The sequence below is a fragment of the Desmodus rotundus genome, chromosome 2 (assembly GCF_022682495.2).
Source record: "Desmodus rotundus isolate HL8 chromosome 2, HLdesRot8A.1, whole genome shotgun sequence".
Taxonomy (NCBI): domain Eukaryota; kingdom Metazoa; phylum Chordata; class Mammalia; order Chiroptera; family Phyllostomidae; genus Desmodus; species Desmodus rotundus.
In genome coordinates this window covers 172,426,509-172,453,256 of record NC_071388.1, presented here as the reverse complement: position 1 = coordinate 172,453,256, position 26,748 = coordinate 172,426,509, and the positions used below count along the sequence as shown (strand labels likewise).

The window sequence follows — 26,748 nt, the reverse complement described above, 5'->3', positions numbered from 1 at the left end:
GTAAGTTATTGGAAGAATATTGTTCCATTACAGATTCAGAGAATTTAATGTTATAGTTTTCTCATGTTCTTGTCAAAAATATAAAATTGAGAGTAATTTTTGTTAAGATTCTTCTGTTGTACATACAGAAATACAAAGGATACTTGGGCTGCATAGGAAGAGGAAACGCACAAATATCAGAGAGAAAACTTGTTTAGAAAGAACTGCAATGTACTGTAGGGGTTAGTGTGACCACACATAGTGAAGACCCAGTTCGTACCCCCATGTGGTGGCTGCTCCGTGCTCTGAGCAAATGGCCCGTCCCTTCAGCTTAGCTGCAGAGTGACCCCTCTTTTCATCTCAGGAGAATGAGAAAACTGGATGCTTTAGCACAACTTCACTTTTTTGAAATAAAAAGAGCTATATTTTGCTAGTATATTATAATTTAAGAATATAGTATTCTGTACAAAAGAAAAAAGTCTCTTTTCAAGCTATACTCAAATATCAAATAAGTATTAGCAAAATTAATTAGGCTAGAAAATAGGGAGACACTGGTAAAGAATTAATTTGGAACTAACGTTTGAAGACTTATATTTGGATAAGTTGAATTGGATGAGAGAGTTTAAAACATTCTGCAGAGAAAATTAAGGGGAAATTGTTTTAGACTAGATAGAAAAATCTTGAGAATATATAGATTATATTATTTATTTTAGGTAATGTTTTGCAAGAGTAGCCACACTATAAGAAAATTGTCTGTTCTTAGTTTGCGTGTTTGTTTAAACATGGAGAGTTGTGTGCATGCTCTCTCTCAATATCCTGTGTTCTGTTCATTGACAGGGTCTTCCAGGCCCCTTGGGACCCCCAGGTCCTGCAGGTCCCACTGGAGAAAAGGTAATGCCATAAGTTATTTTGTGGACTCAGAATCATGAGGTCTGGATGTAAGCTCTTTCTCATGTTTTCTCTTTCACAAAATATGGTATTTGCGCTAGATCATCTCAGAGTTCTCCCCACTATCTGCCCTGCATACAGGTTCCTAGGCAATATTCTCATTTTCAATATATTTTGGTGGACTAGCACATCTTACAATGGTGTTATGTTTTCCCACTGTTTTGGACAATAACCATCTAAAATCTGCTTTCTAGGGTGAACCTGGTCCTCGAGGTTTAGTTGGCCCTCCTGGCTCCCGTGGCAATCCTGTAAGTGACAGTATCTTGATGGTCTTAGTAGGACATTAAGCAGTAAACGAGTCATTGTTTTGTCTTAATATTTATATAAAATCATGCCAATTAGATTAGGTTACTTATAACTTTCTGGTTTTCAACTTTTTTCTCATTAAAATAAAAAAATTATGAGTGTATTATTTTGATACAATCTAGTAAGTCTAGGTAAGCAGCTCATTAAATAAATAATTAAGAGACTTCTTTGAAACTTCAGACCTTGGAATTTTGTCCTGTGATCCTTATGTTTCTATTCCACATAAGAATCCTCCTTGACCAATATGTCTGATTCTTCTATATGTAATTTCAAGACACTCCCAATTTATATAATTGTATTTTTAATACCATTACTGTTTATAAGAAAGTGTGAATTTATTTTTATTTAAAATTTTTTTCATCTTTTTCTGGTTATTGTTCAAGTACAGTTGTCTCCATTTCTCCCCTCCCCCCACCCCAGCCATCCCACCTCCCACCCTTGATCCTACCCCCACCTTTGTTTTTGTAATAAAGTGTGAAAGCCATAGTAAACTTTGTCTTCTCCTAGGGTTCTCGTGGTGAAAATGGTCCAACCGGTGCTGTCGGTTTTGCTGGCCCCCAGGTACAAATGTCAGATATCTCTATTTTATGATGAATACTCCTCTTATTTGACCATGGGTTTTGAATATATATTAAAGATTTGGGAAAGGTTACAGTGTCCTAGGCAATATTCTCATTTTCAAGGACTAGCACAAAAATGGATGAGTTTACACAACTTCAAATTCTATACTTATTGTTGAAATAAAAATATGGGATAACTTACTTTTCAGACCATCTTTAAAGATCTCATCAGGATGTTTTTTTCTTCTATGCTGCAGTAGTGATTACAAAGCATCATTTTACAATAGATGATTAAATTATGTGTTCATAACAATTACTGTAAAATAATTTGTCTGTCAGTGTTATAATCAATTGCTTATTTACACAATTGATATAGGGTCCTGATGGGCAGCCTGGAGTAAAAGGTGAACCTGGAGAGCCAGGACAGAAGGGAGATGCGGGCTCTCCTGGACCACAAGGTCTAGCAGGATCCCCAGGCCCTCATGTAAGCTAACAAAAAAAGGCACAACTTGCGTCCAGTGCCCAGTGCTTAACCCTTGTGTTTAGCCCATTTTGCTTCACTACAGTGACCATCTGTTTCTTTCCATTTAGGGTCCTAACGGTGTCCCTGGACTCAAAGGTGGTCGAGGAACTCAGGGTCCACCTGTAAGTTGGTTCAAAGCTCAGAAAATTACACATAGTCAGATATCTAGTGCTGCATGGATATTTTAAAGTTAATCTGAAGCTGTAACTACCCATTTTTACGTATATAACTACTCCGTAGTGGACAGGGCATTTAACTCAGATGGAGATCTGGGTTAAAATTAATTTCATGGTCTTGGAGATCCAGCTGTGCCTTATATGTAATATAAATAATACATGGCCTATGGAAGAGGTCATGAATAATGATAAAGCACTTTATATAATTCTTTTATGTAAATTATTAATGTGGGTTTAGCATGTGCCTAAAACATGTTTGTATATGTTCAAGATAAATGGAGAGTGGAAAGACAAAAATAGTATCCGTGCTACTGGTTAATCTAGATCTACTCTAAAAAACATAGGATAAAAGAATATATATATTCTTTTACATATATATATATACATATATATGTAATTGATCACAACAAGAGAGGGAATCTAAAGACCTAAGTATCCCTGTGAAGAAATAGATCCCAGAAAGCATATGTAATTCATTGTTATCTTAAAGTTGCCTTATATGTTTCTAGGGTGCTACAGGATTTCCTGGTTCTGCCGGCAGAGTTGGACCACCAGGCCCTGTTGTAAGTTAATATAGCAGTTCAAATTATTGATAGAGGAGCAATTACACACACACTTGAAAATACATACAAACATACATACATGTACACGCTGTATAGATATACATATATTTATTTTTATTTATTCTTTAATTTAATCCATTAATGATTTTTTTTCTTTCACATTAACAATTCTTATCTTGATAATTCATACTGGTATGCTGTCAAAGAACTTTCATCCTGTGTTTTTTGGAAGAGCTTAATTTGCAAGTCGTTTTTAGCCCCAGTATTGGACTCTCATCCCACATGGTTACTAAATACTAACAGAACTGTGTGCTAATAATCATTTCCTTCGGTTAGAAGCATCTCTGAAACTTTGTTTAATAAATGTTAGTCTTTTTTTATAAGATCAGATCAGACAGAATAAGATGTTATATATTTATTGTTGGATCAGAGCCTTAAGTTTGAAAATTCAAGTTAATTTCAGCACAGTTTTAACATTGATTCAGAGGTAATTTTCTGCAAATAATCTAGATTTTCTTCTGGGGAATGAATCTGCAGCTGTGTTTTCCTTAATTGTGTTGAAATTGCTGAATGACTGATTATCTAGCAGGAAAAATGGAAGCTGCCTCTGAGGCATAGACCATCCCATCATTTCCTCCAACGAGGCTTCCACTTTGCCCTCCTGGGTTTCTCTCTCTGTTGTACTAGGGAGCTCCAGGGCCTGCGGGGCCTTTAGGGGAGCCTGGGAAGGAGGGGCCTCCAGGTCTTCGTGGGGACCCTGGCTCTCATGGGCGAGTGGGAGATCGAGGACCAGCTGGCCCCCCTGGTGGCCCAGGAGACAAAGGGGACCCAGGAGAAGATGGGCAACATGTAAGTGTGACATCTTTTTCTAGACCTCCTCTAATTGAGCTGTTCACTGATAGAAATCCATAATAATTACTTTAACAAAGAAACTGTTTATATATTATCCTGAGTACTTTCATAAATCTTTATACCCTATAGGTTTTTAATTTGCAATTCTCTGCTTGAGAAAAAAAGTATATGTGTAAATATAAAAATATAACAGTAACGGATATGGTATTCAAAATCTAAACGAGAAAAAGCACTCTTTCTTATATATCTTCACTGTATGAAGAAAGGTTTTATAAAGCACACTATCTTAATATCCAAATGTCTTGAAACATGAATGTGTTTAGATAAAATCATATTACTTTCTTTATTTTTAAAATGTGTCTTTTTAGAAGGAAGAATGATATGTGGCTGAATAGTTACCTCTTTTATTCCATCAATATTCATATTAATTTTCAAATTCTTTTTCAATGGCTAAGCTATTTTTACTTTTAAATAATGTCAAAGGTTCTGTGTCGATTATAAATTATGGTTACTTATACACAGTATCGTCTTATGAAACAGAGAACTTTTTCTTATATTAAAAAAAACCTGTAAAGGAGTGATCTATTGTAAAGTTCTTGCATATAGTTTCACCCTGGAAAACTTCTAATTATAGTTTATCCTCAAAATTAGGGTCCAGATGGCCCCCCTGGTCCAGCTGGAACTACTGGGCAGAGAGGAATTGTGGGCATGCCGGGGCAGCGCGGAGAGCGGGGCATGCCTGGCCTGCCAGGACCGGCAGTAAGTAGCTGCATTGGTCAATATGTCATCTGATCATGTGCAATATCATTTATATATATTTTTGCTAAATAGATGTAAAGTGTTTTAGATATAAATTCTGAATGTCTTCAACACCTTTTGACTTTAAATGTCAAATTCTTTACTTTAGTACCTTACAAAGTCTTTGAAAAGTATATTTATTTAACATTAGGGCTAGAGAACTAAACAAATAAGGATATAGATTTTAGTCAACTTTAAATCTTTCTTCAAATATTAAAAATATCTAAGGAGCTAGAGGAGGGGATAGTCTCCTGGTGAGTAGGTAGCCTCTTTATAAATAAACAACCCTAACAAAAACATCCAGATTTCACAGTTCAGAGAGTAAGTTCTCATAAACCATCAAAGAGAAGAAGGAATTGATCTAAAGTAATAATATTAGAGGTGAAAGTGGGGTGAATGATAAATAGAAACTCTGAAAGTAATCTCCTGTCCCCTGGAGGGGCCTGGGGATCTCACATTCTCTTGAGTCTGGATAAAAGTTTGACTCACTATTAGCTTTGAAGAAACTAAATTACACCACTTAAAGTTTATATGCTTTAGAAAAATAGTAAATGATGTTTTTACAGGGAGTGTTAACAGAGAAATATACTCCTGGGACCTTGGGACTGGGGTCTGTGTGGGTAGAGATCTGAAACCAGCAAAGAAGGAGTTAAGGAATGTCTTATATTTTTCAGACATGAGCCAGGGACCTGGAAGTAAATTGTCCCAACAGTGAGACAGAAGTGCCAGGGTATAGAAATAAAGTGAGCAAGGCAGAGTAAATAAGAATGGATATGTCTTACTAGTGATGCACATTCCTGAAGGGCGACCAGAATTGATCGTGGTGCACCAAGTTAGAACCGAAAATGCACACCTGAGCTGGTGGCAAAAGATAACTTTTTAGTTCCTATGATACGTCGGGATGAGAGCCATGAAAACTAGGCATGCCTCTAAGAAAGCACTACAGTGATGTGGATGTTGTGAGGTAATGGGTAATTATTACTATAGAAGGAGGGACTAAGGTGCCATTTGAGAAACATAGTCTTCATGGGAACTGGCATTCCTAAATTTCTTCAGAAGTGGTTGACCTTTCTGTACTTTATTTCAGGGTACACCAGGAAAAGTAGGGGCAACTGGTGCAACAGGAGATAAAGGGCCACCTGGACCTGTGGGACCCCCAGGCTCAAATGGCCCTGTAGGGGAACCAGGGCCCGAAGTGAGTACTGCTGAAAGTAAATCTTGTTATCTAGGTATTATGGGGATTTTTTATTTTTTTAATTTAGATATCGATTTAGAAGTTCAGAACTTGATTGTACAATTTACCTGGAGGAAGTTTTTTGTTTTTTAAGATTTTATTTATTTATTTTTAGAGAGAGGGGAAGGGAAGGAGAAAGAGAGGGACAGGAACATCAATGTGTGGTTGCCTCTTGTGCACCCCCAACTGGGGACCTGGCATGCAAAGTAAGCATGTGCCCTGACTGGGAATCAAACCAGAAACCCTTTGGTTTGGAGCCCCACGCTCAATCCATCGAGCTATACCAACCAGGGCAAGGAAGTTTTTTCATTATGATTTGCTGTACTATACTTCCCTGGAGAGTTGACAAAATGATGACATAAAAAATGGTAATAAGATAGGTACTTTTTGTACTATCATCTAGTTTACTTATTTATTTATTTTTAAAGATTTTCTTGATTTATTTTCAGATTGAAGAAGGGAGGAAGAAAGTGAGGGAGCTAAATATCAACATGTGGTTGCCTCTCACACCCCCCTACTGGGGACCTGGCCCAGAACCCAGGCATGTGTCTTGACTGGGAATCAAACCAGTGACCCTTTGGATCACAGGCCAGTGCTCAATCCACTGAGCCACAGCAGCCAGTGCAAAAAAAATAAAAAAAAGGAAGAATTTAGATTAAGAACATAAATTTTACAAACAATTCAAAGTAGTAGAAACAATAGGAGAAGCTTTCCTTTTACTCAGAGTTTCACAAATGATAATTAGAATTTACAGAATGGAGGTATGAACATGCTGTAATTTTTCTGGCAGGTGGAATGGGATTTATTTAACTGCTCAGTTCATATTTTAAATATGATTGTTTATAGGGTCCGGCTGGTAATGATGGTACTCCGGGACGGGATGGTGCTGTTGGAGAACGTGTAAGGAGAATTTCACTGATTAAAAAAATGTGAAGTAATGTAAACTTGAAATCTTTATAATACTAAAGAGTAAAAAACTATCCTTTCTCTTCATAGCTCCAATACAATCCTGATTTTCCTGATAGAATCAACCTTTTTTGTAATGGTATAATTTTGGTAGCTCTTATAAATGAAATGAAATTTTAATACACATCAAAGTGAGGTGGCATTTTTTATTAAGAGCAGGAAAGCAAATTGCTTTCATATTTTGTGCAACACGAGGGCTTTGAGTGAGGATACCTATGAGGTAGTCGAAGTTTCAAACTCATTCACCAAAGTACAGGACCTATGTGACATCTATATTTCTCTCTTCACCTACTAAATTTAATGCCCCATGGAGAAACAAACCATGTGGCTTTCTAAGAATTTCCTGTATATTTCCTGTTGGGTTTTTAAATTAGACATGTATTGAACTGGAGATATCCCCAACTTTATCAGAATCTGCAGGCCCTATGTGTAGTCACACAGTTGTCCCCAACTACATATCAATGCATGGAAGGCAAAAGTAGCCCCTGCTCCAATGTCTAGTACAATGTAACGGCTCTTTCCACTCTAAGAGCAGAACAGACTATGAAGCCAGACATGCCTGGATTGGAATCTTGATTACTTAAGTAACTAGCTATGTGACCTCGAACATATTTTCTGAACCTCAGTTTTCAAATATGCCAAATATGATGAACACATTTGTGTTTTAAATCACATGTTTAAAGAAACTAGTAGGCATTCAGAGGAAGCAGAAGTTCTGAGGAATCTTGGGGTACCCACCATCTACAGTAAAGCCAGAAAATGTAAATTTTGTTGGCATCTGGGGTTTTCTCTTGGTCAGTATATGTTGTTTAATACATTAGTCTTCAAAGATTTTGCTGAATTATGCCCTGGTATAATTTTGAATATCTATGAACCCCTATATGCCTTTTAAGTTTCCATCACATTTTAGATTAGTCATTAGTTTAAGTACTTGCAAAGGAGGTCTTTCTTGGTATTTTCTTTTATTATTATTATTATTATTATTATTTAAAGGTTGTGTTTATTTAATTTTAGAGAGGGGAAGGGAGGGAGAAAGAGTGAGAAATATCAAAATGTGGTTGCCTCTTGAGCACCCCCTACTGAGGACCTGGCCCACAACCCAGGCATGTGCCCTGACTAGGAATTGAACCGGTGACCCTTTGGTTTGCAGGCCAGCCCTCAATCCACTAAGCCACAGCAACAAGGGCTCTTGGTATTTTCTAAATGTATATTTGCTTTCTGTATGTTTCTTTCAAGATATTGGAGTTGCCAATTTAACTGACTCAATGTATTATGTGTCTTTTCCCCAATGTAATTGTTCAAGTTTATCCTGGTTGCCAAACTAGTCAGTCAAATAAGACATTTTCTGTCAAAAAAAAATGGTCTGACTCCATTAATTGTGTTAATCCATGTTCATATAACAATCATCTCACTTTTGATTTTTTTAATTGTTCAATTACAGTTGTCCCCATTTCTCCCCATTACTCTCTCCCTCCCTGTCCACCCCCACCTCCCACATTCAGTCCCCCCATTGTCTTTGTCCATGTGTCCTTTATACATCTTCCTTGATGATCCTTCCCCTTCACTTTTAATTTCTTAAGGAGACAAAATAATATTTGGAGCCTTGTCACGGCTGGGTCACTTGGATAAGGAGCAGCCTCTTCCCCCCACCCCCACCCCAATACTTCTTTGCTTTATTCTCAAGTAAAATGTGCATTCTGGAAAAGTCCCTTCACTTTGTACCAGAGGTATTTACTCCTCGGGGCATTGCACCACAATAAGACTGCAGTTGGTATGATGTCTGCTTTTGTTTCATACAACGGGAGAAGGGTACTTATTTAAGAGGAGTGGGGAAGGATGCTCCAATCTGGAAAATATGGACTTGAAAATCTGGAAAGTGGTTTCCTTTAAATATGCTGTTTTCACACTCTGTGGCAAGTCTTCGTTTATTTCAAGAGTACAGATACCCCAGCGTGAAGGACCACATGCTAAAACACACGCTAAATTCTGGAGGTGACCACTCCTGTGTCCCAGCAATCTTGACCATGGGAGTAATAGGGCAGGAGTGAGGGGGAGCAATGAGGTCTGAAATTGGGGAGAAATAAATAGTCATTCTTCTGCTTGATTTATTAATAAGTAAATAAACTAAGTTAATTATAAGTAAAATAATAAGTAACAATAAAATTTTAAAAAGGTACTCTTCAATCATGAATAGCACAGGCATATAGAATCCCACTGCTTTAGAATAAATATCAAAAGAATAATATCATGGTTATTTTTGTCAGGGTGATCGTGGGGACCCCGGGCCTGCCGGTCTGCCAGGCTCTCAGGGTGCACCCGGCACGCCCGGCCCCGTTGGTGCTCCTGGAGACGCAGGACAAAGAGGAGATCCGGTAAGCACAGTCAATTCCACGCTGATAGTTACAGACAGTTTTCTAGATATGCGTGCATACAAACACATGTATGTCCTTGATTAAGGACTCTAACCAAAGAGTGATAAACAGTTAATTATGAGTTACTTTTGTGCTTGTCTTAGAAGAAAACCCTTGATTTCTAATAGGTATTCAAAAATTCTAATGCTTTGACTTTCATCACCTAAAAACGTTGTGATTTATAGGAAATCATGTGAAATTTAAGCAAGTAATAGTTCACCATAATCAACTAAAGTGATCATTCAGTGAAGTCAATTAATAAAGCTGATTGCAGAAGTATCATTGGAGTTATAGTGAGCACGTTCTTATACCTAGGGATATTAGTCTGGTTTTAGTTCATTACCCATAAGAGTATACATAGATGAACACAGACATAAATAGATACCCAACTACACATATATATATTTTGAATTTTATATCTATATAGTATATGCGTTGTTTTACATATCAATATTTGTAAAAATTTCTTCTAGGGTTCACGGGGTCCTATAGGACCACCTGGTCGAGCTGGGAAACGTGGCTTACCTGTAAGTTCTCTGTTTTTCTTTAAAAGTATGTCTTCTTACATAAAATACACACCCAAAGGAAAAGTAAAATTTAAAATTTATAAATTAAAATTATTAAATTTCTCGATCTTTTGACAAAATATTAATTTTAAATAATACCCAGGAGTTCATATTTGGTTTTACAGTTTTACCATAGCGCCTCTGAATGTGACCATGGATTCTTTCAAATAATCAATGGAGACTTTTAGAGTCACAGTTTTCTTCCAAAATAATTGAATTGTATCCTTCTTTCCAAGATTTTCTAGAAATCACATAGGATAATGAGTTTAAAAGCTCTTTGTAAATTTTAAAAGCGCTATTCAAATATTATTTTATTTTCAACTAGACTGCATTGTCTGTGTTCAATTCTTTTTTCTATTTGCAGTTGCTTCCAGGTTAATAATTATTATAGATATTTTATCATGAATAAATCATATCTATAGGCAGTATCTTATGTTCCTTTCACATCCACTATATAAATCAGTATCTATATTTGTGAATATCAATTATAGCCTTAAAATCATGGCCTATTATTAAATCATAATTCTCAGCTTTGATTTGAGCTTGACTGCAGAAGATTTCATAGTTCCATGGCATGTCAAGTGAAATGTTTTTTAATCAGTTACAAAAACTATGTGGTTTTGTTTTACATGATTAAATTAATTTTAATTAATAAAAAGCAATAGGTGCTTTCTGGTTTAGTTTATTTTCAATTTTTAAATTTCTGGACATCCTAAAAATAAAAGAACTTCTCTAACGTTATACAAAGTATTCAGGCTGATTTTATTTAAATTTGCATTGTTATGTAAAATGTGAAAATTTACTGAGATCTAGTCTTGCTTTACTATAAAAAGATTATACTGTTTGACAATTAGGATATCCAAGTTAAAATTAAAAAAACAAACAAAATAAGAACAAAAAACTAGTAAGGGAAACATTAACCTAAGAACCCATCTATTTGGTGATATTGTTCATTCTCCAAAGTCAGATTGATAAGAGTTTCAATTCTCTTTTAGGAAACTCTAGACAACAGAAGCCGTCCCTGTAGTTGACCCCGGCCCCTTGTCAGTTTACTGTGAACCACTGAACCTCTGAAGTTGATTTTATTCCCTAAGACTTAAGAAAAAAGAAAAAAATGGAAAGAAGGGAGGAAGGAAGGAAGGAAGGAAAGAATGGAGAGAGGGAAGGAAGGAGGGAGGGAGGAGCCTAAGACCAGTTTAGACTGATCAGATAATTTTAACCAGTTCTCTGAATACAGCATCTATCCTATAATAAGATTCTTAATTATTACCTTTTCTTTAGTTTCTCTGGATCACGATGGATGGATTTGGGTACAGATATTGAAGAAATGATGATAACATAGATTTTTGTGTGTGTGTTTTCTATAAAGGAGAGTAGCTTGATGATATTCCTCTTCCACTTGCTCAAACAAGTTTTTGCCAATTTATTATTTTCTCCCCAGTCTTTGAAATATGATTTGATATATGTATATACTATGAAATGATTACCACAATGAATTTAATTAACATCTATCATCTCACACAGTTGCAAATTTTATTTTCTTGTGATAAGAACTTTTAACATCTACCATCTTAGCAACTTTCCACTATGCCGGTTTTTTAAAATAGTCCCAGCTGTCATGTCCAGTTTATCTGCATATGCAAATTTAACGTGTTTTACTTTAGAGGTCACATAAGTAAATAAGAATTCATGTTTTGATTTAAAAGAATCTATTTGTGATGGTAATATTTTTATATAACAATATTAGCCAAGTATGTGAAATAAAGTTTTTGAAACAGATAGGTGAGACCAAAGTTAAAAGTACTTCATTTTAGTATAAATGGAGGGTAAACATTTAAAAACTAAATCTTTAGATAACTAAATCTTTATATGTTATGTTTTAATGATCGACTTCATACCTTGAGAAAAATAGACAAAACATCCTAGGTCTACCACTATTTAGATAAGTAAATATTATAGCTCATATAAAATACAGTATACAAAATTGTAGTAAATACAATTGTAAAAGGTAAAATTGTAGTAAATTCTAGTCTTAACAGGCCATGACCTTGTTTCTAGGGACCCCAAGGACCTCGTGGTGACAAAGGAGATCATGGAGACCGAGGCGACCGAGGCCAGAAGGGTCACAGAGGCTTCACTGGTCTTCAAGGTCTCCCAGGGCCTCCTGTAAGTGATTTACTGAATTATTATTTGCCCTCCATGTGAAAATAAACAGATTTCTTGACATGAACATTTGTCTACAGAGTGGATGGACTTTTTGTATCTTATGTTCCTTTCAAAGAATGTTTTGATGAGGAACTAATTACCCACCTGCCCAATATAATTACCCATATATTGACTGTAATTTTGTAGGAAAGAAATAAAACAGAAGGATATATATACCATTGCTCCTACAGTTATATTTAGTATTGATCAACTCATGAAGACATTGTAGAGACTGATGACTTTATGGAAGTAGTTTATGCAGCTAATGTCAGTGACATCATATTTAAAAAATCTGAGACTGGCAAATGTGGGATGTAAATATTTTGGTAACATTTAAAAATTTTCCTGTTTAGGGTCCAAATGGTGAACAAGGCAGTGCTGGGATCCCTGGGCCATTTGGCCCAAGAGTAAGTAACAACTTAACAAGTTGCAGATGTAAATAACAATGCTTTGGTGATATACTGGGAGAGTCTGAGTGTCACTTTCATGGATCAGAGATGGAATGGCCCAGATTCTCTGAAGCAGGCAGCAAACATATGAAACAAACTATTCAGCAATTACCTTTAAGTAGAAATATCATGTAATATGACATATTAATTCATGGCCCCACATTAAAGTCTCTTTCCTACGGTGAATGTACTCATCCATTGGTTCATTTTCTTACTCTGTGTTCATTGAAATTTCCGTTAAACTCTCACTCTTTGAGATGATACAGTAGGACTTACCATGAAGTGGAGACAGAAACTGGATGTTCAGAAGGTGGATATATATATATTTTTAAGTAATTATGATACTTCCTCAGAAGTATTTTGCTTAAGGTTAATTCAGAAGCAAATCATGAAATGAAACCAATATTTGAAGCTTTTAGAAATTCTACATGAGTATTAATGCTGCTTCTAATAGGTTATTAATGTCATAAGACAATTGGCAGACATAATTATTTAGGAAAATTATTAGAATTTCTGCTATGTCTAAATACAATATAAACAAGTCATACATAAGTCTTAGAACAGTAGTATTTAAATTGTTAGGATATGATGAGATTTATATAAGCACATAAATTTAATTTATAGTTATATCAAACACTTCAACTTCTGTCATTTTCTTACTCCTAGTTAATGGAAGTTCTAATTAAGTTTATAATACATGAGACTCGATGAAACAGGCCCTTTTAGTAATGAGAGGAGGTGAATAGTCCATTAAGGTTTTTAACTGTTACTGGTATTTTACCTTGCATGGATGGTAATGTATGTGCAATGAAATAGTAAATGTTAGAGTGGGCCGGAACTCCATTTATTAGTTATTAGGAACCCGAATCTGAGAAATCACTGTGATAGCTCCATAATGAAAATAGTTCTTTGATTAGAGAAAGGCACTGTGAAAGTTTTCTTATCAAATCGAAACTAGTGTTTGTTTCTTGCAGGGTCCTCCAGGCCCCGTGGGTCCTTCAGGTAAAGAGGGAAACCCTGGGCCACTTGGACCTATCGGGCCTCCTGGTGTGCGGGGCAGTGTTGGAGAAGCAGGACCTGAGGTAAAACCACAGGGGTTTGCATGCAAATAACTCTATTGGTTTCTGTAGCTTGGATTCCAGCCGGGGAATATGTATGCAGAGTGATGGACAAGATGAAGGAACTCTAAAAACAAACCCAAAAGTCACACAAGAGCTTGTCTGTATAAGTAACTATTTCAAATATTAATACAGGTTACTCAGAGTATATAAAATCAGAGTCCAAGCTTCCTAGGCCTTGATTTCATGTGGTACCAGTGAGAGCAAATAGCAAGTCGTGATTATATTTATAATGGAACTTATGAAAGTGTTGCTTTGCTTTAAATAACATACTAAATATGAGATTCCATGAATATAGTCATTCATGAAAATATATGAAGAGTATGAAATTAAAGTTTATTGAAAATGATATTCAAAAAAGGTTCAGTTAAGACTTTTCATTAAAATATTCCAGTAGTATCAACTTGAGGATTACGCAAAGCTAAATTTGTATTAGACTCTGACTCCTTGGGTCTTTACGCCCTCACGTGTCTGCCATATAAGCCTGTATGTGTGCATGTGTGTGTGTGTATGAGCTGACACCTCCCTTTCTGGCGTTTCTTCCTTTTTGGTCTTAATTACCTGTCAGTGTTTATTCTGTCTCTGCCCCTTATTGGCAGTGCCACTAAAACAAAAATTTATTATTTATTATATGAATTGAAAACCTTATTTTTCCTATGGTCAAGGGAGATATTTCCTATTTATTTGTCTGTGAATGGAAAACAGCTACAGAATTGGAATGCCTCTAACTTATGTGGCTCTTGATTGACTTTATGTTGTGGTTCAGTGGTCCTTGATAGAGAAAATAAAATTCTTCCCCTGAGATTAAAGGAATGCATGGAATCCTGATGTGACCTTAACACACACACACACACAGATTTAACAGTCTCTTGGGGTGAGGAAATGTTGGCACTCAAGGTTGGAGCAACTTGCCCAGAGCCATATAAGTGGCAGAGCCAGTATTAAAACTCCTGTCTTCTCACTGCTGGGGCTGTGCTCTCCACGTGAGATGTGGACCACACATCTTTTCCGCCTGTCAGCTGATTCTCTCAAGCTGCTGAGTTCTTCCTTGGGAAAATGCAAAAGGGAATTAGTAAAAAAGGACCCACTTTCAAGCCTCTGCCACTTTTGGTGCTTGTCTCCCTTTCACTCCAATAGTTCTTGTTGGCAAAAAAAAAAAAAAAAAGTAAGAAAGCTCTTCATATTTGTTAATCCAAGGACTAAAGAGAATGTTCTATCACTTTGTTTAGTACAGAGAATTTTGATCTACACATTAATTTATACACAGAAAAAAAGACTTCCTGTGCCTTCCCTCTTACTTGGAAATGGGGGAAATTGTCTTAAGGGTGTTTCTTGTGGGAATTTCTGTGGTATTGATGTGCAGTCTCATAAAACTAAGACCCACAACTTTTCTGTATTTCCCCTTTCAGCTTCTGTCCATAAATCCTTCTAAAACATTTTAGTTGTGCCTTGCCCAAAGTCATGTGGAAATGCATATACATATCTACATATTTTAACATAAAATATATTGCATCTATAAAGTAAACATCAGAGCAAATATTCTCTGCCTTTACTTTTATGTATCTCAGAGCTGATTTGCAGATATGTTACCTGAAAAACACTTACATATCATTTATCATCCTTGGAATGTTACAGGTTGGCAAGCCCGTTAAAAAAGGCATGAGTCATAGATCTCTCTGTACCATAGAGCTGGGGTGTCGCATTGTAACTCCCTGTGCACCCAGTCCCATCAGTGCCTTTGTCCACCAGAAAAACAAAACCATACCAAGGTGTTAATGTATTTCCAAATTTTTTAAAATTAGGGTCCTCCTGGGGAGCCTGGGCCACCTGGCCCTCCGGGTCCCCCTGGTCACCTGACAGCTGCTCTAGGGGATATCATGGGGCACTATGATGAGAGCATGCCAGACCCACTCCCAGAGTTCACTGAAGATGAGGCGGCTCCTGATGACAAAAACAGAACTGACCCTGGAGTCCACGCCACCCTGAAGTCACTCAGTAGTCAGATTGAAACCATGCGCAGCCCTGACGGCTCTAAAAAGCATCCAGCCCGTACATGTGATGACTTAAAGCTTTGCCATTCTGCAAAGCAGAGCGGTGAGTAGAAAGCTGCCCGTTTGAGCAACATTCGTTGTTTCTGATTGAGATAGTGTTATTGTCAATTGCATTCCAAAAATATTTTATTGACTGCATTACAAAAATAGACATAAGAGTTAAAATGGTAAACATGTCACAGAGTTTGTGGTTTAATGGTGTTAACTGTCAATGACATGAAAAATTATGGGGTGAGGTAAGTACTATAACAGAGGAGATATCTATTAATAACTTAATTTCATTATGGTAGTTCAATTTCCATCAGAAGTTTAAACTATTGGTAATTTCATGGTGATACAATGTAGAAAATATTTGCTTAAGCAAGGTTAACATTTATTTACCTGTGTGAATCTCAGAGATTTAATATGCTAACATATATCACTGGGTCATCAAGAGTAGAATAAAGTATATTTTATTCCCCAAACTTATTTGAATATAAAATTCCTTCATGTAGTTCAATGTGCTGTGAATATTACTTTAGGAATCCCTGCTGGCAGGTTTATGTTATAGCGATGTTCTAAAGTATTTTGGAATTAAGTGGTCTTTCTGTCCTAGTTGTATAAACCGTGCCTAACGTTTGCATTATTTTATCATTTTTATTAATCTAATAAGACCTGGAGAAAAGGGATTCTAGGCCATAGAAATAGGCTATGAAATGCTTAAGAGCTTTAGTTAACTTTGAAATGACATCTACAGAAATAGCTAAAATTAACTTTGAAGGCCAGGCAATTTGATTCTCAGCTCTATACTTTACATCCCACCAATGTCCCTTCATTTTACTTTAAATGCAGTTTTTGATATGTATTTTATATATATATACACACACACATATATAAAGTATACATGTGTGCAGGAATATATACACACAGGTATGTGCACAAATATATATTTGTTCATTTATTTGATTATATGTCCATATGTATATAGCCCCTTTCAAGTATCTTTTATTTATGAAATCAATTTTAAATAGGGTCAGTGAGATAACATAACATTCTAATTGTAGTTCAACTCACATACTTACATTATTCATAGTTTTGACAATATTTTATTACATTTCAATTACAATTTACTTTAAAATATTGGCTTTATGAATTTAATGGGAACACATCCATTTTGGCAAAGTCACTTAATCACGGTGGTTTACCTGTTTTGGTACAGTTTTCTTATCTATAAAACAGATAATGATATTTCCTTTACCTGCATGTTTTAAGCTTTTATTTGGCAAAGTGCCTCAGAATAGTGCTTGTAGAAAGAAACCAAATGCATGACGGTTACTTTTTCCTTTGCTGCAGAGTATTTCCTTAACTGGGATACTTTCTTTTAAAAGAATCCTTAAGCAACGAGTCACATTTTCACACCCTCTGTTAATCCTTTTAGGACTCATCAACATGTTTGAAATTCACTTTATTTAGCAAATACTTTTATTTTGGAAAATAGGTGAATACTGGATTGATCCTAACCAGGGATCTGTCGAAGACGCGATCAAAGTTTACTGCAACATGGAAACAGGAGAAACTTGCATTTCGGCAAACCCATCCAGTATACCCCGTAAAACCTGGTGGACCAGCAAATCTCCTGACCATAAGCCTATTTGGTATGGTCTTGATATGAATAGAGGATCTCAGGTAATTTAATATGCTTACTTAAAATTACATTTTTTGCATTTTATTATTTATTATACCTTAGTATTTATTTAGGACTATGCTATTACATTTTGACCAGGTTTATTTTATCATGTTAATTTTAAAGTCATGTATTCTCATTAGCTGTAATTGTGGGATCATTGCATGAACAAAGTTTTATAAGAATGAAATTAACATAAATTTTGAGTAATAATTTTTCCATTGCTGGAATGTAGAAAAGTAATTATTTTTATTATTAGTTCCTATAATGCCTGTCACACTGACTGTGAAGTATATTTGAAGGGATCTTGCCACAGCTGAAAGACAGGGATTGTATTTAACATCAGGAGGCCTAGGTGACTGCTACCTAGATCTGTTATTGACTTTGGGACAGTAGGAAGTCATTTACCCTTTCAGAGCCTCAGGTTTTTCATTTTAAAGTGCAGGTGATAATGCTGACTAGTGTGGCTCAGTTGGTTGGGCATTTTCCACAAAGTGAAAGTTGCCAGTTTGATTCCTGGTCAGGGAACATGACTGGGTTGGGGGTTCGGGTCCTGGTGGGGCATGTACAAGAAGCAAACAATTGATGTTTCTCTTTCACATCAATGTTTCTCTCCATCTCTTCCTCCCTTCCCCCCTCTCTAAAAATAAATTAAATATTAAAAATATTTTGAAGTGTGGATGGTAATGTTTACCTCATGGTCTGTGTGAATATAATGTGCTTACTATAGTATCCAGTACATGGTAAATTATGAATATATATTAGATAATCTCTATAATAGTTATTTATATAATTAAATCATTTTATAAACTTTGTAGTATTATTTAAACAATGTTTTTATAATTAACAAATTCAATTAGTATTCAATCTGAGTCTAGTCTCTTCTGTGTTTCTTTTGTGACCCAGTGTTCAGATTCTCAACCGATCTTGCCACTTCCTTTTTCAATATGAGTCTTTCATCCTGGATCTCTTTATGGCAATCTAACTGAAATTTTCTTCTCACCTATGCTCCTGATCTCTGCTCAGAACTCATGTTTTTAATAAACATAATGTGAGCATATTACAAGTGTGAGTAGGATGTACCAGAATCTACCCTTATTTAATGAGCAGAAAAACCTTTAATTTAAATATACCCAACTGAAATGTAATTTGGTTAATATAATATTATCTTAAAAACTCAAAAAGAAACACTGAAAATAAAGCTCAAAGTAGAAGATGACTAGGAAAGAGCATGTAGAAAATTGTGATTATTTGTGGTAGCCGATGAAAAACTTGTAATTCATGTTTCCTACAAATGTATAATAACAGTGTGGTGATTGCTGGGGGCAGGTGATTATTAGGGGACTAAATGGTAATGGAAAAAATACAATAAATATTAAATTAAAGAAAGATTTTATATAAATAGTTGTCATAATTATTGTAATTAGCAATAAAAACAATGAGTTATTTTTGATACATGATTACATATCCAAGCCAATGCTCACGTATATAACTTCTAAAAAAAATAAGATTTTTAAAAGAAATGGAGAAGCAGATTTGAAAATACATAAACTTTCTCCAATGAGTATAATTTTTGATTTCTTCACCTGTCATTTGGGGTGGTAGGGAAAGAAGTTCATACTTGTGAATATTTATAACAATTTTAAGGTATTTTATAAGTAGAATAATATACTGACATATGAAAGGATAAAAGTAATTCTCTTCAAAATCAATTTATCTGAAATCAACACACACACAGCTCTGTGAAACCCTGAAGTGTTGCATATAACAAAGACCCGTTTTGTTTCTCTAGTTTGCTTATGGAGACCACCAGTCACCTAATGCAGCCATTACTCAAATGACCTTCTTGCGCCTTTTATCAAAAGAAGCCTCCCAGAATATTACTTACATCTGCAAAAACAGTGTTGGTTACATGGATGATCAAGCCAAGAACCTCAAGAAAGCTGTGGTTCTCAAAGGGTCAAATGACTTAGACATCAAAGCAGAAGGAAACGTTCGATTCAGATATATAGTTCTTGAAGATACTTGCTCTGTAAGTACTTTTGATCTGTTTAAAGAAAAAAATTATTTTTGTTAGAAATACTGTTATGACACTTGAAACTCACTTTGGCTCTCCCACAAGTTTATTTATTTAATCTCAGTTTCATGTGTAAAATTTCTTGATTCTAAAATGTATAATCAATCTGAGACACCTCATATTTTTTACCGATTTGTATGTCTCCTCACTTGCATATCTAGATGTAAAAAAAGGAAAATATTTAATGATGAATTATGTTTTCATTTGCAAAAAGCAAAAAGGCTTTCTCAACGCACTTATCAGAGCCCATTTGGGAAGCTGAAAAGAACAAAGGGCATTGTCTCAATTTACAGCATGCAAGAAACGCCTGCCAGCCTTGCTCAGAACTCACCCTGCTAGCAGTGCTCCTTTAAGTGGTACTCTAAAAATCCTTGCCTTCTGGTGGTCACAACTGGCTTGGAAGGTGATGTCTAACATCTCTGGAATAATTTTTATATACTATTAACCTGTTGCACAATTTAATTCTAGAAACGAAATGGAGATGTGGGCAGGACCATCTTTGAATATAGAACACAGAATGTGGCACGCTTGCCCGTCATAGATCTTGCCCCTGTGGATGTTGGCGGCACAGACCAAGAATTTGGCATTGAAATTGGGCCAGTTTGTTTTGTGTAAAGTGAGCCGAGATACATCGACAACGAGCAACACCCTCACCATCAACGACCACCACCATTCACAAGAACTTTGACTGTTTAAAGCTGATCCTGAGACTCTTGAAGTAATGGCTGATTCTGCATCAGCATTGTATATATGGTCTTATGTGCCTGGCCTCCTTATCCTTCAGAATATTTATTTTACTTACAGTCCTCAAGTTTCAATTGATTTAAAATATTTTTCAATACAACAGTTTAGGTTTAAGATGACAGTGACAATGACCACCTTTAAAAAAAGTAAACTGATTGAATAAATAAGTCTTTGTTTTCTCCAATTTATTTCAATGTAATGACAAAGTTGCTTAGTATTTATGAGAAAATTCTTCTTCCTGGCAGGTAGCTTGAAGAGTGGGGTATATAAAACAACAACACATCTTTGTTTCACTTGTCTGCAATTTGAAAATAGAAAGTAGTGCCCTTTGTGACCTCTCATACCCAGATTATCAGTTAAACATGAAATCAAAATGTTCATCCTTGTGACTGAAGCCCTTGGTCTTGGTATTGTGTGACTGTCACAGACTCTTTGAGATAATCTTGAAACAAATAGGTTCTCACTGTTCTAAATGGATTTTTTAAATAATATATATTCAATGGAATTTCTTGAAAACAAAGTGATCTTAGATTTTATAAAGGGTGGTAAGTTTAGACTTTTTTTCCTCATTCAAATTTAAAGGTATTTTTCCCTCTTGACTAAGTCTATTAAGAAGTTACATGAGTATAACATTGAATACATTTGTACTTTCTTGGTTAAGAAGACATTGAATGCAAAAAAAAATTACGCATACAACTTTATAAACATATATGTCCAGGACCCAAAGTTGAGAGTCTTCCCTAGGTACAATCTCATCATCTTGAAGCCTATAATGAAGAAAAAGATTTAGAAACTCAGAGTTGTGGAGCTGACTCTAATCAAATGTGATGATTGGAAATAGAGCGTTTGGCCATTGAACTCTCATAGGAAACATGACCCAACATTTCTTAGCATGAGCTACCTCATCTCTAGAAGCTGGGATGGACTTAACTATTCTTGTTTATATTTTCGATACTAAAAGGTGCTATGCTTCTGTTATCATTCCAAGACTGGAGATAGGCAGGGCCAAATGTATTATTATTTTTCCTTGAATGATGGTGCTAAAGTTCCTTCTAGAAAATTCTTTGAAAATAAAGATGGTTTCATCAATACCATTTGTGAAAGCGTAACTGCTAGACGTGCCCGTTTCTGAAACAGGGAGCATTGCTCCAGTGCCTTTCCCACTGTTCATCTGTCATACTGTATCTGGAATGTTTTGTAATACATGCATGTTTCTTAGATCAGAACATGTAGGTCCCCTTGTGTCTCAAGGTTTTTTTCTCTTAATTGCATTTTGTTAACTCCATTTTTATTTTTTCTTTTAAAAATAAACAGCTGGGACCATCCCAAAGGACAAGCCATGCACACAACTTTAGTCATGTATCTCTGCAAAGCATCGAATTAAATGCACGCTTTTGTCATGTCAATGGTTTTTGTTTTGTGGAATTCCTTTGAACATATTAGGTCCAATTCATTTCCAGTAGTGAAAAGTAAGGTATTGTGGTATTCTTTGTTCACCATTTGTTTAAAGGATGAAACAGCAATGATCTTCCACTGTGTATATATTGGCTTATATATGAAAATCAATTTGCAACATCACTCATGAGGAAAACATGACACTAATTATCACTGTCTATGACTTTAAAAATCTCAGGGTAGTATTATTGATAAAAAGGGAAAAGCAACTAATTTTTATGGTTGAATAAACTGTGATAATAAAACATATGTCTCAAAGTGTACCACATATGAATTTAGCCTAATGTTTTCAGTTTTATTTCAATATTTATCTAACAACATTGTTTTTCCCCTAATTGGTTTTGAGTTGAGCTCTACATCTTGAATTTGAATATTTATATACCTAAAGACGTTTGTGAGTTTCTTTGCATTGCAACTTCTTTCATGTCTAACCTATACAGGTTGTCAGAGTCAGATGAGCCAAAGGCGTGCAGCGAATCTCTTAAGTCAAAAGCACTTACAATCTCCAACTATAAAAATTCTAGTTCTTATTTGGAGCTCAGCAGTGTGACCCATGAAGGGCTGCCCCAGACAATTCCAGAGGCCCTGAGTTCTAGATTGGTAGGTCCCATTGGGCTAGTAGAACTTCTTTACCTTTATGTCCAACAGACACCTCAAGCTCTACTTGATCAAAAACAAATTAATCTACATCTGGGAAGATGGTGACATTAATTTCCTAAAAAAATACAAATGAGACCTGGATGGTGTAGCCCAGTGGATTGAGCACAGCCCTGTGAACCAAAACATCACCAGTTCGATTCCCAATCAGGGCACATGCCTGAGTTATGGGCCAGGTCCCCAGTAGGGGAGGCATGAGAGACAACCACACATTGATGTTTCTCTCCCTCTCTTTCTCCCTCCCTTCCCTTCTCTCTAAAAACAAATAAATAAAATCTTTAAAAAAATACAAGTGAAAATTCCCAAAAATCAAGACAAAGGAAGAAAAAGGAGAAAAAGAGTAAAGAAAGCATAAACAATGCTGAAAAATTCCCAAACTTGTAACACAAAATTTGGGAATTATGGCCACGTTCAATATATTTCATTCCAAATTGAAAAGAGATTCAAAGAAATTATAGACAACATACCTTCTCAAGAGAATGGTGTTCTGTAGCAGAAAGCAAGTGCAAAAAACATGGGCAAATTAAATGATTGGAACTACTGTGCTGAGTCCCTATGCCACCACGAATAAAGAACATCACACATCAATTTTTTCTTTGATATTATGAAGATTTCAGGAGACTAAGAATAATCTGTTAAAAGCTACTTTTGGGTCTGTGGTCCAACAACAGCAAACCAAGGCAACAATGCTCCAGTGAAAACCAAAAGCCTGTGGAGCATGGGGCATGCCAGTAAGGTGATCTTTTTAAATCAACATGGCTGGTTTACTCAAGAGCAGCTTTTCTCCTCAGCCTCCTTTATCAATCAGTGCATCATTTTATAGAATATCTAAGTGGCGGCATTCCCCAGGGATCAGTCTTTTTCTCTTTGTCTTCATACTCAATGCTCTCTCATCACTGGTCCTTATCCATGCCAATTGTTTTGATTACTATATATATGACAATAGCTCCAAATTCATATATACAACCTGAATGTCTCCTTAGAGCTCAAGAAATTCACGTACAGCCTTAGCAGGGCAGCTTAGTTGGTTAGAGTGTTGTCCTGGTAGGCCAAGGTTGCAGGTTCAATCCCCGGTCAGGACACGTACAAGAATCAATCAATGAATGCATAAATGAGTGGAACGACAAATCAGTATTTCTCTCCCCCCACATCTTTCTCTGTTAAGCTCTGGAAGGACCTGACCCCTGCCTACTTATCATGCTTTATTTTGCAACTATCTGCCTTACTCTTTGCTCCACACACAGTGGATTTCTGTTCATTTCCTAAAAGCATCCTTTCAAAGGCCATCGGCATATGTTTTCTTTTTGTCCAGTTTACTTGTACTCATCTTTTAGTGCCCTGCTCAATGCTACATCCTCACGAAATCTTTCCTAGACTCCACAGCCTTCACTACTGCCCAGGTTAACCTCCCCAGTTATAAATTTTCTCAGCATCCTGTACTTTTCTTTACCTATGATCCTTTATATAGTTATATGATTATTTGTTTGGTGTCAGTCTTCTCTATGAATAGTATTTGTTACAAAGGCAGGGCTGTTTACAAGGATCCAACATACTGGTTGGTATCTGTGTTTGCTCAAAAGACATTTAATGAGTGAATGATGATAAGTTACATACTGTGTAACTAGAAAAGTATGTTTACAGAGTATTTGTGTTTGCTCAAAAGACATTTAATGAGTGAATGATGAGAAGTTACATGCTATGTAACTAGAAAAGTATGTTTAGAGATTATTTACACTTGATTTATGTACTACCACGAAATATCCATTATATTGCGTTATTACTTTTCTAATGGTATTATGGATAAATAGCATCATAGATGAAATGATTCTATCCACAATGGCAATAGGAGCATCCAACACTAAGGATTAACATAACACGAAATTTTTAGAAACTGACTGAAAAAAACCATAACACTGAAATATGTAAAATAAGAAAAAATGGGAAGAAATATGCCTATTGTCACACAAAGAAGCTCAATATTTGAAAAATTCAATTCTTTTTTTCTACATTAATATATATTCCTTCCTATAGGATCTTTTTAAAAAATTTTTATTGTTATTCAATTACAGTTGTATGCCTTTTCTCCCCACCCCTCCACCCCACCCCAGCCCAACCCCCCTCCCTCCCCCAACTCCACCCTCCCCCTTGATTTTGTCCAGGAGCTTATAACCTTTGCAACAGCATGGATGGGACTGGAAAGCATTATGCTAAGTGAAATAAGCCAGATGGTGAGGGACAAATACCATATGATCTCACCTCTAACTGGAACATAATCAACAGAAGAAAAAAGCAGACAAAATATAACCAGAGACATTGAAGTTAAGAACAATCTAACAATAGCCAGGGGGGAGTGGGGAGGGGACAGTGGGGAAAGGGAATTACAGGAACTTCCTATAGGATCTTAAACACATGGAACATGACAAAACCACTAAAGCTCATTGGAGTAAAAAATATGCAAGAAAAGTGATACAGGAATCTCCTTCAAAAGCAAAACAAAAATGATGAATTAAAAATCTACCGACCATGGTGAAAGAAGAGTATTTAGAAATGAATCGATGTATCTATATTAGAATTTAATATATAATTAAATTAATCCTCATTTATTTAGTAAATGGTATTACAGAGATTTCTAGATGTTTATCATTTTAAAGCATGTTTCCTGTCTTAACCTTTAAAACAAGACATTTCCCAAGTGGACTGAATATTTCAATTAAAAAAACCCTGTAAGTATATTATCATAAAATATTTTGAATAGATTTGTAATCTTGGAATGAGAATAAAAACAAATATGTAAAAATAATGTTAAATGTTGGAAGATTAGGTTCTAAAATATATTTTAAATATATATTATAAAACTCTTAATAAGCATCCTTACAAGCATGCTCAAGCTGGAAAAACTTTTGTAGTAAATATAACAGAAAACGTTTAATATACTTTACCTGCAAAAAGGCCTTAGGAACCAGTACAAAGAAAGCAGAGAAAATGTGTAAACTTCTATATAGAAAACTCGCAAAAGTCATGATATAACTGCCAATTAACATGTGGAAGATATTTAATGTTGTTAGAAATAAAATAATAACTGAAATGATAAGATATTAAATTATATCAGAATTTAACAAATATTAAAATATCTGATTGTATTAGGTATAAAAGAAAATGCAGGAAAGCACTCACACATAATTTTTGTCTTTTTCCATTGGATATGAAAAGCATAGTTTTTTAAAATTCTTTTTTTAAAAATTATTTTATTGTTGTTCAATTTCAGTTGTCTGCATTTTCTCTCCTCTCCATCCAAACCCACCTTCCTCCCTTGCTTCCACCCTCCCCCTTGGTTTTGTCCATGTGTCCTTTATAGTAGTTCCTGAAAACCCTTCTCCCCACTGTCCCCTTCCCTGTCCCCTCTGGCTATTGTTAGATTGTTCTTAATTTCAATGTCTCTGGTTATATTTTGTTTGGTTTTTTCTTTTGTTGATTATGTTCCAGTTAAAGGTGAGATCATATGGTATTTGTCCCTCACCTCCTGGCTTATTTCACTTAGCATAATGCTCTCCAGTTCCATCCATGTGAAAAGTATAGTTAAAGTCACTTTCTCCAAATGGTTTATTCAGCATTCCTGTAAATGTGAGAAGGTAGTGAGGCCAAATGTGCAGTGAGGGTAGGAGAAATAGCAGAATACGCTGGGGTATCCTCCAGGATCATCAGTTTTACTGGATGACAATTCATATAATTTGTAAAAATTACAGATATTAAATAAAGTGAAACTTAAAACCCACATCACAATGGTGGCAGATTGATTTAAACTATAGCTTAAGAATCTGTTGTGCGGGTATGTTCTGTGTGTATATTTTATGTAAGGATGTTGATATTTTTTATTGGGAATAAAAAGTGATTATCCAGTCAATGCTAAAAGAAGTCACCCCATGATTTCTATGCTGTGTTTAATATTTAGTGGGTAAAAAAACCCCAACTTAATTGAATAAATACATGGTGACAAGTGATGTTAAAGAATTATGCAGAGTGAAACCAAAGGATTCAGTCATCTAAACTAGGCTGGGATTGGAGGGGAGGGAAAGCAAGGAAGACCACCTGGAAAAGGTTTTTCTTAATGAGCCTTAAGGAATAAAGACAGTGTCTTGAGCAATCGAGGCACGCCAGACAAAAAGAACAATATGGGTCTGAGCTTGGAGTAATGAAAAAGATGGGGCTTGTTTGGGCAATCCCACTTGGCTGGCCATGGCAGTAGCTTATATGCTAGTGTTTGTTGGGAGACAAATTAAAGATGTACTGGCTGGTGTGGCTCAGCAGATTGAGTGTCGGCCTGCAAACCGAAAGGTCACTGGTTCCATTCCCTATCAGGGCACATGCGTGGGTTGTGGACAACTGATAAATGTTTCTCTCTCTTTCTCCCTTCCTTCCCGTCTTTCCAAAAATAAATAAATCTTAAAAA

At 35.7% G+C, this 26,748-nt stretch overlaps 1 protein-coding gene across 1 annotated transcript in view; it reads left to right on the top strand.

Annotated features, from left to right (window-relative positions):
* The window catches only part of COL5A2 (collagen type V alpha 2 chain), a 137,562-nt gene extending 115,761 nt beyond the window's left edge, over positions 1–21,801 (top strand). Inside the window, exons 36-54 of the mRNA XM_024563989.4 lie at positions 817–870; positions 1,122–1,175; positions 1,741–1,794; positions 2,170–2,277; positions 2,385–2,438; positions 3,002–3,055; positions 3,743–3,904; positions 4,559–4,666; positions 5,793–5,900; positions 6,786–6,839; positions 9,170–9,277; positions 9,790–9,843; positions 11,941–12,048; positions 12,441–12,494; positions 13,511–13,618; positions 15,457–15,748; positions 17,183–17,370; positions 19,161–19,400; positions 19,914–21,801. Of these exons, the coding sequence (XP_024419757.2) occupies positions 817–870; positions 1,122–1,175; positions 1,741–1,794; positions 2,170–2,277; positions 2,385–2,438; positions 3,002–3,055; positions 3,743–3,904; positions 4,559–4,666; positions 5,793–5,900; positions 6,786–6,839; positions 9,170–9,277; positions 9,790–9,843; positions 11,941–12,048; positions 12,441–12,494; positions 13,511–13,618; positions 15,457–15,748; positions 17,183–17,370; positions 19,161–19,400; positions 19,914–20,060 (2,109 nt within the window). The 3' untranslated portion in view covers positions 20,061–21,801. The remainder of the gene's footprint in view (positions 1–816; positions 871–1,121; positions 1,176–1,740; positions 1,795–2,169; positions 2,278–2,384; positions 2,439–3,001; positions 3,056–3,742; positions 3,905–4,558; positions 4,667–5,792; positions 5,901–6,785; positions 6,840–9,169; positions 9,278–9,789; positions 9,844–11,940; positions 12,049–12,440; positions 12,495–13,510; positions 13,619–15,456; positions 15,749–17,182; positions 17,371–19,160; positions 19,401–19,913) is intronic.
* The last annotated feature ends 4,947 nt before the right edge of the window (positions 21,802–26,748 follow it).